Here is a 12,687-nt window from a genome sequence, read left to right on the forward strand (position 1 = left end):
GTGACCGGTTCTCTAGGATGGTTCATTTGGTGCCTTTGCCTAAATTGCCTTCCTCTTCAGATTTGGTTCCGTTGTTTTTTCAGCATGTGGTTCGTTTGCATGGCATTCCGGAGAATATTGTGTCCGACAGAGGTTCCCAGTTTGTTTCTAGGTTTTGGCGGGCCTTTTGTGCTAGGCTGGGCATTGATTTGTCTTTTTCTTCTGCATTTCATCCTCAGACAAATGGCCAGACCGAGTGTACTAATCAGACTTTGGAGACTTATTTGAGATGCTTTGTGTCTGCTGATCAGGATGATTGGGTGGGCCTTCTTGCCATTGGCCGAGTTTGCCCTTAATAATCGGGCTAGTTCGGCTACTTTGGTTTCGCCTTTCTTTTGTAATTTTGGTTTTCATCCTAGTTTTTCTTCTGGGCAGGTTGAGCCTTCTGACTGTCCTGGTGTGGATTCTGTGGTTGACAGGTTGCAGCAGATTTCTGCTCATGTGGTGGACAATTTGGTGTTGTCTCAGGAGGAGGCTCAACGTTTTGCTAACCGTCGTCGGTGTGTTGGTTCCCGGCTTCGGGTTGGGGATCTGGTCTGGTTCTCTTCCCGTCATGTTCCTATGAAGGTTTCTTCACCTAAGTTTAAGCCTCAGTTTATTGGTCCTTATAGGATTTCTGAGATTATTAATCCGGTGTCTTTTCGTCTGGCGCTTCCGGCCTCTCTTGCTATCCATAATGTCTTCCATAGATCTTTATTGCGGAAATATGTGGTGCCCGTTGTTCCCTCCATGAATGATGGGGGTCTGTTTTTGCAGATAAGGGGAAGGAGCTGGGGTTCTGCTGAAGAATGTGAAATTACACAAGAAGGAAGTTCAACAGAATAAAGAGGAGTCACACTGACATCTAAGACCCCCAAGGGGCAGAGAGTCACCTAGGACCCCTCTAAAACACCTCCAGCCATCCAGCGCCCCATACCTCTGCACAGCAAGCAGAGACTTGTCTACAATCCAGAGACTTCCTCCAATCAGAGCCGCCGATTCTGCGCCCTCCTCTATCTGCGAAGCTGGATCCTGATCATAAATTACAAGGATCAGTCATGAGGAAAACCATCTGTACATAACTGCAAGCACATGAGCCGAGCACGGGACGTGGTACTGTGCGGAGGAGATACAGGGGATTACACCCCGTATACAGGACAGGAGACGTGGTACTGTGCGGAGGAGATACAGGGGATTATACCCCGTATACAGGACAGGAGACGTGGTACTGTGCGGAGGAGATACAGGGGATTACACCCCGTATACAGGACAGGGGACGTGGTACTGTGCGGAGGAGATACAGGGGATTATACCCCTTATACAGGACAGGGGACGTGGTACTGTGCGGAGGAGATACAGGGGATTACACCCCGTATACTGGACAGGAGACGTGGTACTGTGCGGAGGAGATACAGGGGATTATACCCCGTATACTGGACAGGAGACGTGGTACTGTGCGGAGGAGATACAGGGGATTATACCCCGTATACAGGACAGGGGACGTGGTACTGTGCGGAGGAGATACAGGGGATTATACCCCGTATACAGGACAGAGGACGTGGTACTGTGCGGAGGAGATACAGGGGATTATACCCCGTATACAGGACAGGGGACGTGGTACTGTGCGGAGGAGATACAGGGGATTATACCCCGTATACAGGACAGAGGACGTGGTACTGTGCGGAGGAGATACAGGGGATTACACCCCGTATACAGGACAGGGGACGTGGTACTGTGCGGAGGAGATACAGGGGATTATACCCCGTATACAGGACAGGGGACGTGGTACTGTGCGGAGGAGATACAGGGGATTACACCCCAGTGTACAGGACAGGGGACGTGGTACTGTGCGGAGGAGATACAGGGGATTATACCCCGTATACAGGACAGGGGACGTGGTACTGTGCGGAGGAGATACAGGGGATTATACCCCGTATACAGGACAGGGGACGTGGTACTGTGCGGAGGAGATACAGGGGATTACACCCCGTATACAGGACAGGAGACGTGGTACTGTGCGGAGGAGATACTGGGGATTATACCCCGTATACAGGACAGAGGACGTGGTACTGTGTGGAGGAGATACAGGGGATTACACCCCGTATACTGGACAGGAGACGTGGTACTGTGCGGAGGAGATACTGGGGATTACACCCCATATACAGGACAGGAGACGTGGTACTGTGCGGAGGAGATACAGGGGATTACACCCCGTATACAGGACAAGAGGAGTGGTACTGTGCGGAGGAGATACAGGGGATTACACCCCGTATGCAGGACAGGAGACGTGGTACTGTGCGGAGGAGATACAGGGGATTACACCCCGTATGCAGGACAGGAGGAGTGGTACTGTGCAGGGTATATATACAGGAGGAGTGGTACTGTGCAGTGTATATATACAGGCGTGTGGTACTGTGCAGGGTATATATACAGGACAGGAGGAGTGGTACTGTGCAGGGTATATATACAGGAGGAGTGGTACTGTGCAGTGTATATATACAGGCGTGTGGTACTGTGCAGGGTATATATACAGGACAGGAGGAGTGGTACTGTGCAGGGTATATATACAGGGGTGTGGTAGCAGAATGCCGGAGTGTAATCAGGCAGATCTCACATTGTCAGTGGGTCTTATCTGTCGCGCACTGTCACTCATGTGACCTTTCAGCAGTGCCCCCTCTTCTGAGGAGCTGTAGTGGGGTCTCTGGTTGTCTCCCCTAGAGGACTTCTGCACACCAGGAAGCATGGTGGGAAACCTGCAGAATTCTGGCTGAGCAGGTGCCGTCCGCCGTGTCCAGGTCATTGCTGTATGGCAGAGTCCCAGGATACACAAATAATCCCTCACGCTCCGCCGCGGACCTGGCACCCGGAGGTGGCGAATATCTGGCAGCCGCTCCCCTTCTGCAATCAAGGTCAATGAACGGCGACACCTCGTCCTTCCCGTGCAGGATGGCGCCATGTTCACTGCTCTCCTGGATCATCTGCAGGGGGACGGAGCTGAGGACCCGGAGCAGCGCAGGAGCACAACCTGGAGAATATCTAGGGCAGCACCGTGGCTCGGTGGTTAGCACTGTACTATATATAAGGCAGCACCGTGGCTCGGTGGTTAGCACTGTACTATATATGGCATCATGGTGGCTCAGTGGTTAGCACTACTATATATAAGGCAGCACCGTGGCTCGGTGGTTAGCAGTGTACTATATATAAGGCAGCACCGTGGCTCGGTGGTTAGCACTATACTATATATGGCATCATGGTGGCTCGGTGGTTAGCACTGTACTATATATGGCATCATGGAGGCTCAGTGGTTAGCACTATACTATATATGGTGGCTCAGTGGTTAGCACTGTACTATATATGGCATCATGGTGGCTCAGGGGTTAGCACTGTACTATATATAAGGCAGCACCGTGGCTTGGTGGTTAGCACTGTACTATATATAAGGCAGCACCATGGCTCGGTGGTTAGCACTGTACTATATATGGCATCATGGTGGCTCAGTGGTTAGCATTGTACTATATATATGGCGGCTCAGTGGTTAGCACTGTACTATATATGGCATCATGATGGCTCAGTGGTTAGCACTGTACTATATATGGCATCATGATGGCTCAGTGGTTAGCACTGTACTATATATGGCATCATGATGGCTCAGTGGTTAGCACTGTACTATATATAAGGCAGCACTGTCTCGGTGGTTAGCACTGTACTATATATGGCATCATGGTGGCACAGTGGTTAGTGCTGTACTATATATAGGGCATCATGGTGGCTCAGTGGTTAGCACTATACTATATATAAGGCAGCACTGTCTCGGTGGTTAGCACTGTACTATACATATATGGTGGCTCAGTGGTTAGCACTGTACTATATATGGCATCATGGTGACTCAGTGGTTAGTGCTGTACTATATATAGGGCATCATGGTGGCACAGTGGTTAGCACTGTACTATACATATATGGTGGCTCAGTGGTTAGCACTACTATATATGGCATCATGGTGACTCAGTGGTTAGTGCTGTACTATATATAGGGCATCATGGTGGCTCAGTGGTTAGTGCTGTACTATATATAGGGCATCATGGTGGCTCAGTGGTTAGTGCTGTACTATGTATAGGGCATCATGGTGATCAGTAGTTAGTGCTGTACTATATATAGGGCATCATGGTGGCTCAGTGGTTAGTGCTGTACTATGTATAGGGCATCATGGTGGCTCAGTGGTTAGCACTGTACTATATATAAGGCAGCACTGTGTCTCGGTGGTTAGCACTGTACTATATATGGCATCATGGTGGCTCAGTGGTTAGTGCTGTACTATATATAGGGCATCATGGTGGCTCAGTGGTTAGCACTATACTATATATGGTGGCTCAGTGGTTAGCACTGTACTATATATAAGGCAGCACTGTCTCGGTGGTTAGCACTGTACTATATATGGCATCATGGTGGCACAGTGGTTAGTGCTGTACTATATATAGGGTAGCATGGTGATCAGTGGCTAGCACTGTACTATATATAGGGTAGCATGGTGATCAGTGGCTAGCACTGTACTATATATAGGGTAGCATGGCTCAGTGGCTAGCACTGTACTATATATAGGGGAGCATGGTGGCTCAGTGGCTAGCACTGTACTATATACAGGGTAGCATGGTGGCTCAGTGGCTAGCACTGTACTATATATAGGGTAGCATGGCTCATTGGCTAGCACTGTACTATATATAGGGTAGCATGGCTCAGTGGCTAGCACTGTACTATATATAGGGGAGCATGGTGGCTCAGTGGCTAGCACTGTACTATATATAGGGTAGCATGGCTCAGTGGCTAGCACTGTACTATATATAGGGTAGCATGGCTCAGTGGCTAGCACTGTACTATATATAGGGTAGCATGGCTCAGTGGCTAGCACTGTACTATATATAGGGGAGCATGGTGGCTCAGTGGCTAGCACTGTACTATATACAGGGTAGCATGGTGGCTCAGTGGCTAGCACTGTACTATATATAGGGTAGCATGGCTCATTGGCTAGCACTGTACTATATATAGGGTAGCATGGCTCAGTGGCTAGCACTGTACTATATATAGGGGAGCATGGTGGCTCAGTGGCTAGCACTGTACTATATATAGGGTAGCATGGTGGCTCAGTGGCTAGCACTGTACTATATATAGGGTAGCATGGCTCAGTGGCTAGCACTGTACTATATATAGGGTAGCATGGCTCAGTGGCTAGCACTGTACTATATATAGGGGAGCATGGTGGCTCAGTGGCTAGCACTGTACTATATACAGGGTAGCATGGTGGCTCAGTGGCTAGCACTGTACTATATATAGGGTAGCATGGCTCATTGGCTAGCACTGTACTATATATAGGGTAGCATGGCTCAGTGGCTAGCACTGTACTATATATAGGGTAGCATGGCTCAGTGGCTAGCACTGTACTATATATAGGGGAGCATGGCTCAGTGGCTAGCACTGTACTATATATAGGGGAGCATGGTGGCTCAGTGGCTAGCACTGTACTATATACAGGGTAGCATGGTGGCTCAGTGGCTAGCACTGTACTATATATAGGGTAGCATGGCTCATTGGCTAGCACTGTACTATATATAGGGTAGCACGGTGGCTCCCACACACTGATAGGGAATGTAGATTGTGAGCCCAATGTCTGTACTGCACTGTGGAATATGATGGCGCTATATATGTATAATAAAGCTAACCACAGCTGCAGATTATTCTAGGCTCCTGGCAGGATACTGTCATACTGTGCCATGTGGCGGACATGTGTTCCTGCAGAGCACGTGTGTGTCAGTGTATGGGGGGGGAGGGTTACATTACTGGCGGATGCAGAGACAGATACATTGTATACAGCAGGGACAGTGCAGAGCACATTGTGTATATACTGTATATATGAGCCAGCTCCTCACTATATACACAGCAATGGATCATTGACACCCAGAGTGTGCAGCCGGCTGTCCCTCCGTACCTCCCTGCCCGGTGTGTGGTGCCGGCTGTCCTCTCTCTTACCTCCCTGCCCAGTGTGTGGTGCCGGCTGTCCTCTCTCACCTCCCTGCCCGGTGTGTGGTGCCGGCTGTCCTCTCTCACCTCCCTGCCCAGTGTGTGGTGCCGGCTGTCCTCTCTCACCTCCCTGCCCGGTGTGTGGTGCCGGCTGTCCTCTCTCACCTCCCTGCCCGGTGTGTGGTGCCGGCTGTCCTCTCTCACCTCCCTGCCCAGTGTGTGGTGCCGGCTGTCCTCTCTCACCTCCCTGCCCGGTGTGTGGTGCCGGCTGTCCTCTCTCTCACCTCCCTGCCCAGTGTGTGGTGCCGGCTGTCCTCTCTCTCACCTCCCTGCCCAGTGTGTGGTGCCGGCTGTCCTCTTACCTCCCTGCCCGGTGTGTGGTGCCGGCTGTCCTCTCTCTCACCTCCCTGCCCGGTGTGTGGTGCCGGCTGTCCTCTCTTACCTCCCTGCCCGGTGTGTGGTGCCGGCTGTCCTCTCTCTCACCTCCCTGCCCAGTGTGTGGTGCCGGCTGTCCTCTCTCACCTCCCTGCCCGGTGTGTGGTGCCGGCTGTCCTCTCTCACCTCCCTGCCCGGTGTGTGGTGCCGGCTGTCCTCTCTTACCTCCCTGCCCGGTGTGTGGTGCCGGCTGTCCTCTCTCTCACCTCCCTGCCCGGTGTGTGGTGCCGGCTGTCCTCTCTCACCTCCCTGCCCGGTGTGTGGTGCCGGCTGTCCTCTCTCACCTCCCTGCCCGGTGTGTGGTGCCGGCTGTCCTCTCTCACCTCCCTGCCCGGTGTGTGGTGCCGGCTGTCCTCTCTCACCTCCCTGCCCAGTGTGTGGTGCCGGCTGTCCTCTCTCACCTCCCTGCCCGGTGTGTGGTGCCGGCTGTCCTCTCTCTCACCTCCCTGCCCAGTGTGTGGTGCCGGCTGTCCTCTCTCTCACCTCCCTGCCCAGTGTGTGGTGCCGGCTGTCCTCTTACCTCCCTGCCCGGTGTGTGGTGCCGGCTGTCCTCTCTCTCACCTCCCTGCCCGGTGTGTGGTGCCGGCTGTCCTCTCTTACCTCCCTGCCCGGTGTGTGGTGCCGGCTGTCCTCTCTCTCACCTCCCTGCCCAGTGTGTGGTGCCGGCTGTCCTCTCTCACCTCCCTGCCCGGTGTGTGGTGCCGGCTGTCCTCTCTCACCTCCCTGCCCGGTGTGTGGTGCCGGCTGTCCTCTCTTACCTCCCTGCCCGGTGTGTGGTGCCGGCTGTCCTCTCTCTCACCTCCCTGCCCGGTGTGTGGTGCCGGCTGTCCTCTCTCACCTCCCTGCCCGGTGTGTGGTGCCGGCTGTCCTCTCTCACCTCCCTGCCCGGTGTGTGGTGCCGGCTGTCCTCTCTCACCTCCCTGCCCGGTGTGTGGTGCCGGCTGTCCTCTCTCACCTCCCTGCCCGGTGTGTGGTGCCGGCTGTCCTCTCTTACCTCCCTGCCCGGTGTGTGGTGCCGGCTGTCCTCTCTCTCACCTCCCTGCCCGGTGTGTGGTGCCGGCTGTCCTCTCTCACCTCCCTGCCCGGTGTGTGGTGCCGGCTGTCCTCTCTCACCTCCCTGCCCGGTGTGTGGTGCCGGCTGTCCTCTCTCTTACCTCCCTGCCCGGTGTGTGGTGCCGGCTGTCCTCTCTCTCACCTCCCTGCCCGGTGTGTGGTGCCGGCTGTCCTCTCTCTTACCTCCCTGCCCGGTGTGTGGTGCCGGCTGTCCTCTCTCTCACCTCCCTGCCCGGTGTGTGGTGCCGGCTGTCCTCTCTCTCACCTCCCTGCCCGGTGTGTGGTGCCGGCTGTCCTCTCTCTTACCTCCCTGCCCGGTGTGTGGTGCCGGCTGTCCTCTCTCTCACCTCCCTGCCCGGTGTGTGGTGCCGGCTGTCCTCTCTCTTACCTCCCTGCCCAGTGTGTGGTGCCGGCTGTCCTCTCCTCTCTCTTACCTCCATGCTGTTCTCTGCTGGTTGATTCCGGGGACACGTTGCAGAGTCCAGAGACTGTGACTGAGCTCAGCCTCTGCCGGAGGATGTCATCAGCCGGGGGTGTGCACAGCTGTACAGAGCCGGCATGAGGAGGAGGAGGCACACCCCCTGCTGACACTGAGAAGGCCACCCTGCACCTGCACTGACCACCACCCTGCACCCAGGATAGCACCCTGCACCGACTACAACTGACTATACCACCCTGCACCCAGGATAGCACCCTGCACCTGCACTGACTATACCACCCTGCACCCAGCATAGCACCCTGCACCGACTACAACTGACTATACCGCCCTGCACCCAGGATAGCACCCTGCACCGACCACCACTGACTATACCACCCTGCACCCAGCATAGCACCCTGCACCTGCACTGACTATACCACCCTGCACTGACTGACCACTACTGACTATACCACCCTGCACTGACTGACCACTACTGACTATACCACCCTGCACTGACTGACCACTACTGACTATACCACCCTGCACTGACTGACCACTACTGACTATACCACCCTGCACTGACTGACCACTACTGACTATACCACCCTGCACTGACTGACCACTACTGACTATACCACCCTGCACTGACTGACCACTACTGACTATACCACCCTGCACTGACTGACCACTACTGACTATACCACCCTGCACTGACTGACTGACACTGACTAACATAGTAACATAGTTAGTAAGGCCGAAAAAAGACATTTGTCCATCCAGTTCAGCCTATATTCCATCATAATAAATCCCCAGATCTACGTCCTTCTACAGAACCTAATAATTGTATGATACAATATTGTTCATAGTAACATAGTTAGTGAGGCCGAAAAAAAGACTATACCACCCTGCACTGACTGACCACCACTGACTATACCACCCCACACTGACTGACCACTGACTATACCACCCTGCACTGACTGACCACCACTGACAATACCACCCCGCACTGACTGACCGACACTGACTATACCACCCCACACTGACTGACCACTGACTATACCACCCCGCACTGACTGACCGACACTGACTATACCACCCTGCACTGACTGACCGACACTGACTATACCACCCCACACTGACTGACCACTGACTATACCACCCTGCACTGACTGACCACCACTGACAATACCACCCTGCACTGACTGACCGACACTGACTATACCACCCCACACTGACTGACCACTGACTATACCACCCCGCACTGACTGACCGACACTGACAATACCACCCTGCACTGACTGACCGACACTGACTATACCACCCTGCACTGACTGACCACCACTGACAATACCACCCTGCACTGACTGACCGACACTGACTATACCACCCTGCACTGACTGACCACCACTGACTATACCACCCTGCACTGACTGACCGACACTAACTATACCACCCTGCACTGACTGACCGACACTAACTATACCACCCTGCACTGACTGACCACCACTGACAATACCACCCTGCACTCACTGACCACTGACTATACCACCCTGCACTGACTGACCACCACTGACAATACCACCCTGCACTGACTGACCACCACTGACTATACCACCCCACACTGACTGACCACTGACTATACCACCCCGCACTGACTGACCGACACTGACTATACCACCCTGCACTGACTGACCGACACTGACTATACCACCCTGCACTGACTGACCGACACTGACTATACCACCCTGCACTGACTGACCACCACTGACAATACCACCCTGCACTGACTGACCGACACTGACTATACCACCCTGCACTGACTGACCACCACTGACTATACCACCCTGCACTGACTGACCGACACTAACTATACCACCCTGCACTGACTGACCGACACTAACTATACCACCCTGCACTGACTGACCAACACAGACTATACCACCCTGCACTGACTGACCGACACTAACTATACCACCCTGCACTGACTGACCAACACAGACTATACCACCCTGCACTGACTGACCACCACTGACAATACCACCCTGCACTCACTGACCACTGACTATACCACCCTGCACTGACTGACCACCACTGACTATACCACCCTGCACTGACTGACCACCACTGACAATACCACCCTGCACTCACTGACCACTGACTATACCACCCTGCACTAACTGACTGACCACCACTGACTATACCACCCTGCACTGACTGACCAACACAGACTATACCACCCTGCACTGACTGACCGACACTGACTATACCACCCTGCACTGACTGACCACCACTGACAATACCACCCTGCACTGACTGACCGACACTGACTATACCACCCTGCACTGACTGACCACCACTGACAATACCACCCTGCACTCACTGACCACTGACTATACCACCCTGCACTGACTGACCGACACTGACTATACCACCCTGCACTGACTGACCACCACTGACTATACCACCCTGCACTCACTGACCACTGACTATACCACCCTGCACTGACTGACCACCACTGACTATACCACCCTGCACTGACTGACCAACACAGACTATACCACCCCGCACTGACTGACCGACGCTGACTATACCACCCTGCACTGACTGACCGACACAGACTATACCACCCCACACTGACTGACCGACACTAACTATACCACCCTGCACTGACTGACCAACACAGACTATACCACCCTGCACTGACTGACCACCACTGACAATACCACCCTGCACTCACTGACCACTGACTATACCACCCTGCACTGACTGACCACCACTGACTATACCACCCTGCACTGACTGACCACCACTGACTATACCACCCTGCACTGACTGACCACCACTGACAATACCACCCTGCACTCACTGACCACTGACTATACCACCCTGCACTAACTGACTGACCAACACTGACTATACCACCCTGCACTGGCTGACCGGCACTAATGATACCACCCTGCACTAACTGACCCGCACTGACTATACCACCCTGCACTAACTGACCCGCACTGACTATACCACCCTGCACTAACTGACCCGCACTGACTATACCACCCTGCACTGACTGACCCGCACTGACTATACCACCCTGCACTAACTGACCCGCACTGACTATACCACCCTGCACTAACTGACCCGCACTGACTATACCACCCTGCACTAACTGACCCGCACTGACTATACCACCCTGCACTGACTAACCGGCACTAACGATACCACCACTCACTGACTGACCTGAGATCTGATTGGTTACCGAGTGCTGTGATTGACACTTTGTATCATCTGCAGTGTCAGATATGAGACACTGTAGCAAAATAAAGTCCACACACGAGTGGCAGCCATTGCTCCCGGTACACGTTATCCTGAAGAACCAAAGGGTCAATAAAATTCAAATTCATCTCCAACATCATCTACCGGGGAGGCAGGAGCCCCCATAAGTCTGATGACCCAAAAAATGTACCCACTCATGGTAAAAAGCCACTAAAGTGGCTCTGGCTGGGTGTAGTAGTCAGTATACCCCCCATGTGCGTCTCTGGCTGGGTGTAGTAGTCAGTATCCCCCCTTGTGCGTCTCTGGCTGGGTGTAGTAGTCAGTGTTCCCCCATGTGCATCTCTGGCTGGGTGTAGTAGTCAGTATCCCCCCATGAGCGTCTCTGGCTGGGTGTAGTAGTCAGTATTCCCCCCATGTGCGTCTCTGGCTGGGTGTAGTAGTCAGTATTCCCCCATGTGCGTCTCTGGCTGGGTGTAGTAGTCAGTATTCCCCCCATGTGCGTCTCTGGCTGGGTGTAGTAGTCAGTATCCCCCCATGTGCGGCTCTGGCTGGGTGTAGTAGTCAGTATTCCCCCCCATGTGCGTCTCTGGCTGGGTGTAGTAGTCCGTATTCCCCCCATGTGCGTCTCTGCCTGGGTGTAGTAGTCAGTATCCCCCCCATGAGCGTCTCTGGCTGGGTGTAGTAGTCAGTATTCCCCCCATGTGCGTCTCTGGCTGGGTGTAGTAGTCAGTATCCCCCCTTGTGCGTCTCTGGCTGGGTGTAGTAGTCAGTATTCCCCCATGTGCGTCTCTGGCTGGGTGTAGTAGTCAGTATTCCCCCATGTGCGTCTCTGGCTGGGTGTAGTAGTCAGTATTCCCCCATGTGCGTCTCTGGCTGGGTGTAGTAGTCAGTATTCCCCCCATGTGCGTCTCTGGCTGGGTGTAGTAGTCAGTATTCCCCCATGTGCGTCTCTGGCTGGGTGTAGTAGTCAGTATCCCCCCCATGAGCGTCTCTGGCTGGGTGTAGTAGTCAGTATCCCCCCCATGAGCGTCTCTGGCTGGGTGTAGTAGTCAGTATTCCCCCCATGTGCGTCTCTGGCTGGGTGTAGTAGTCAGTATCCCCCCATGTGCGGCTCTGGCTGGGTGTAGTAGTCAGTATTCCCCCCCATGTGCGTCTCTGGCTGGGTGTAGTAGTCCGTATTCCCCCCATGTGCGTCTCTGCCTGGGTGTAGTAGTCAGTATCCCCCCATGTGGGGCTCTGGCTGGGTGTAGTAGTCAGTATCCCCCCCATGAGCGTCTCTGGCTGGGTGTAGTAGTCAGTATTCCCCCCATGTGCGTCTCTGGCTGGGTGTAGTAGTCAGTATCCCCCCTTGTGCGTCTCTGGCTGGGTGTAGTAGTCAGTATTCCCCCATGTGCGTCTCTGGCTGGGTGTAGTAGTCAGTATTCCCCCATGTGCGTCTCTGGCTGGGTGTAGTAGTCAGTATTCCCCCCATGTGCGTCTCTGGC

At 53.9% G+C, this 12,687-nt stretch overlaps 1 protein-coding gene across 1 annotated transcript in view; it reads right to left on the reverse strand.

Annotated features, from left to right (window-relative positions):
• BCAT1 (branched chain amino acid transaminase 1) overlaps nucleotides 1-8,085 on the reverse strand; it is a 44,138-nt gene extending 36,053 nt beyond the window's left edge. The window contains exon 1 of the mRNA XM_069762820.1: nucleotides 7,950-8,085. Within this exon, the coding sequence (XP_069618921.1) occupies nucleotides 7,950-7,955 (6 nt within the window). The 5' untranslated portion in view covers nucleotides 7,956-8,085. The remainder of the gene's footprint in view (nucleotides 1-7,949) is intronic.
• Between the last annotated feature and the right edge of the window lie 4,602 nt (nucleotides 8,086-12,687).

This window comes from Ranitomeya imitator, chromosome 4, assembly GCF_032444005.1.
Source record: "Ranitomeya imitator isolate aRanImi1 chromosome 4, aRanImi1.pri, whole genome shotgun sequence".
Taxonomy (NCBI): Eukaryota; Metazoa; Chordata; class Amphibia; order Anura; family Dendrobatidae; genus Ranitomeya; species Ranitomeya imitator.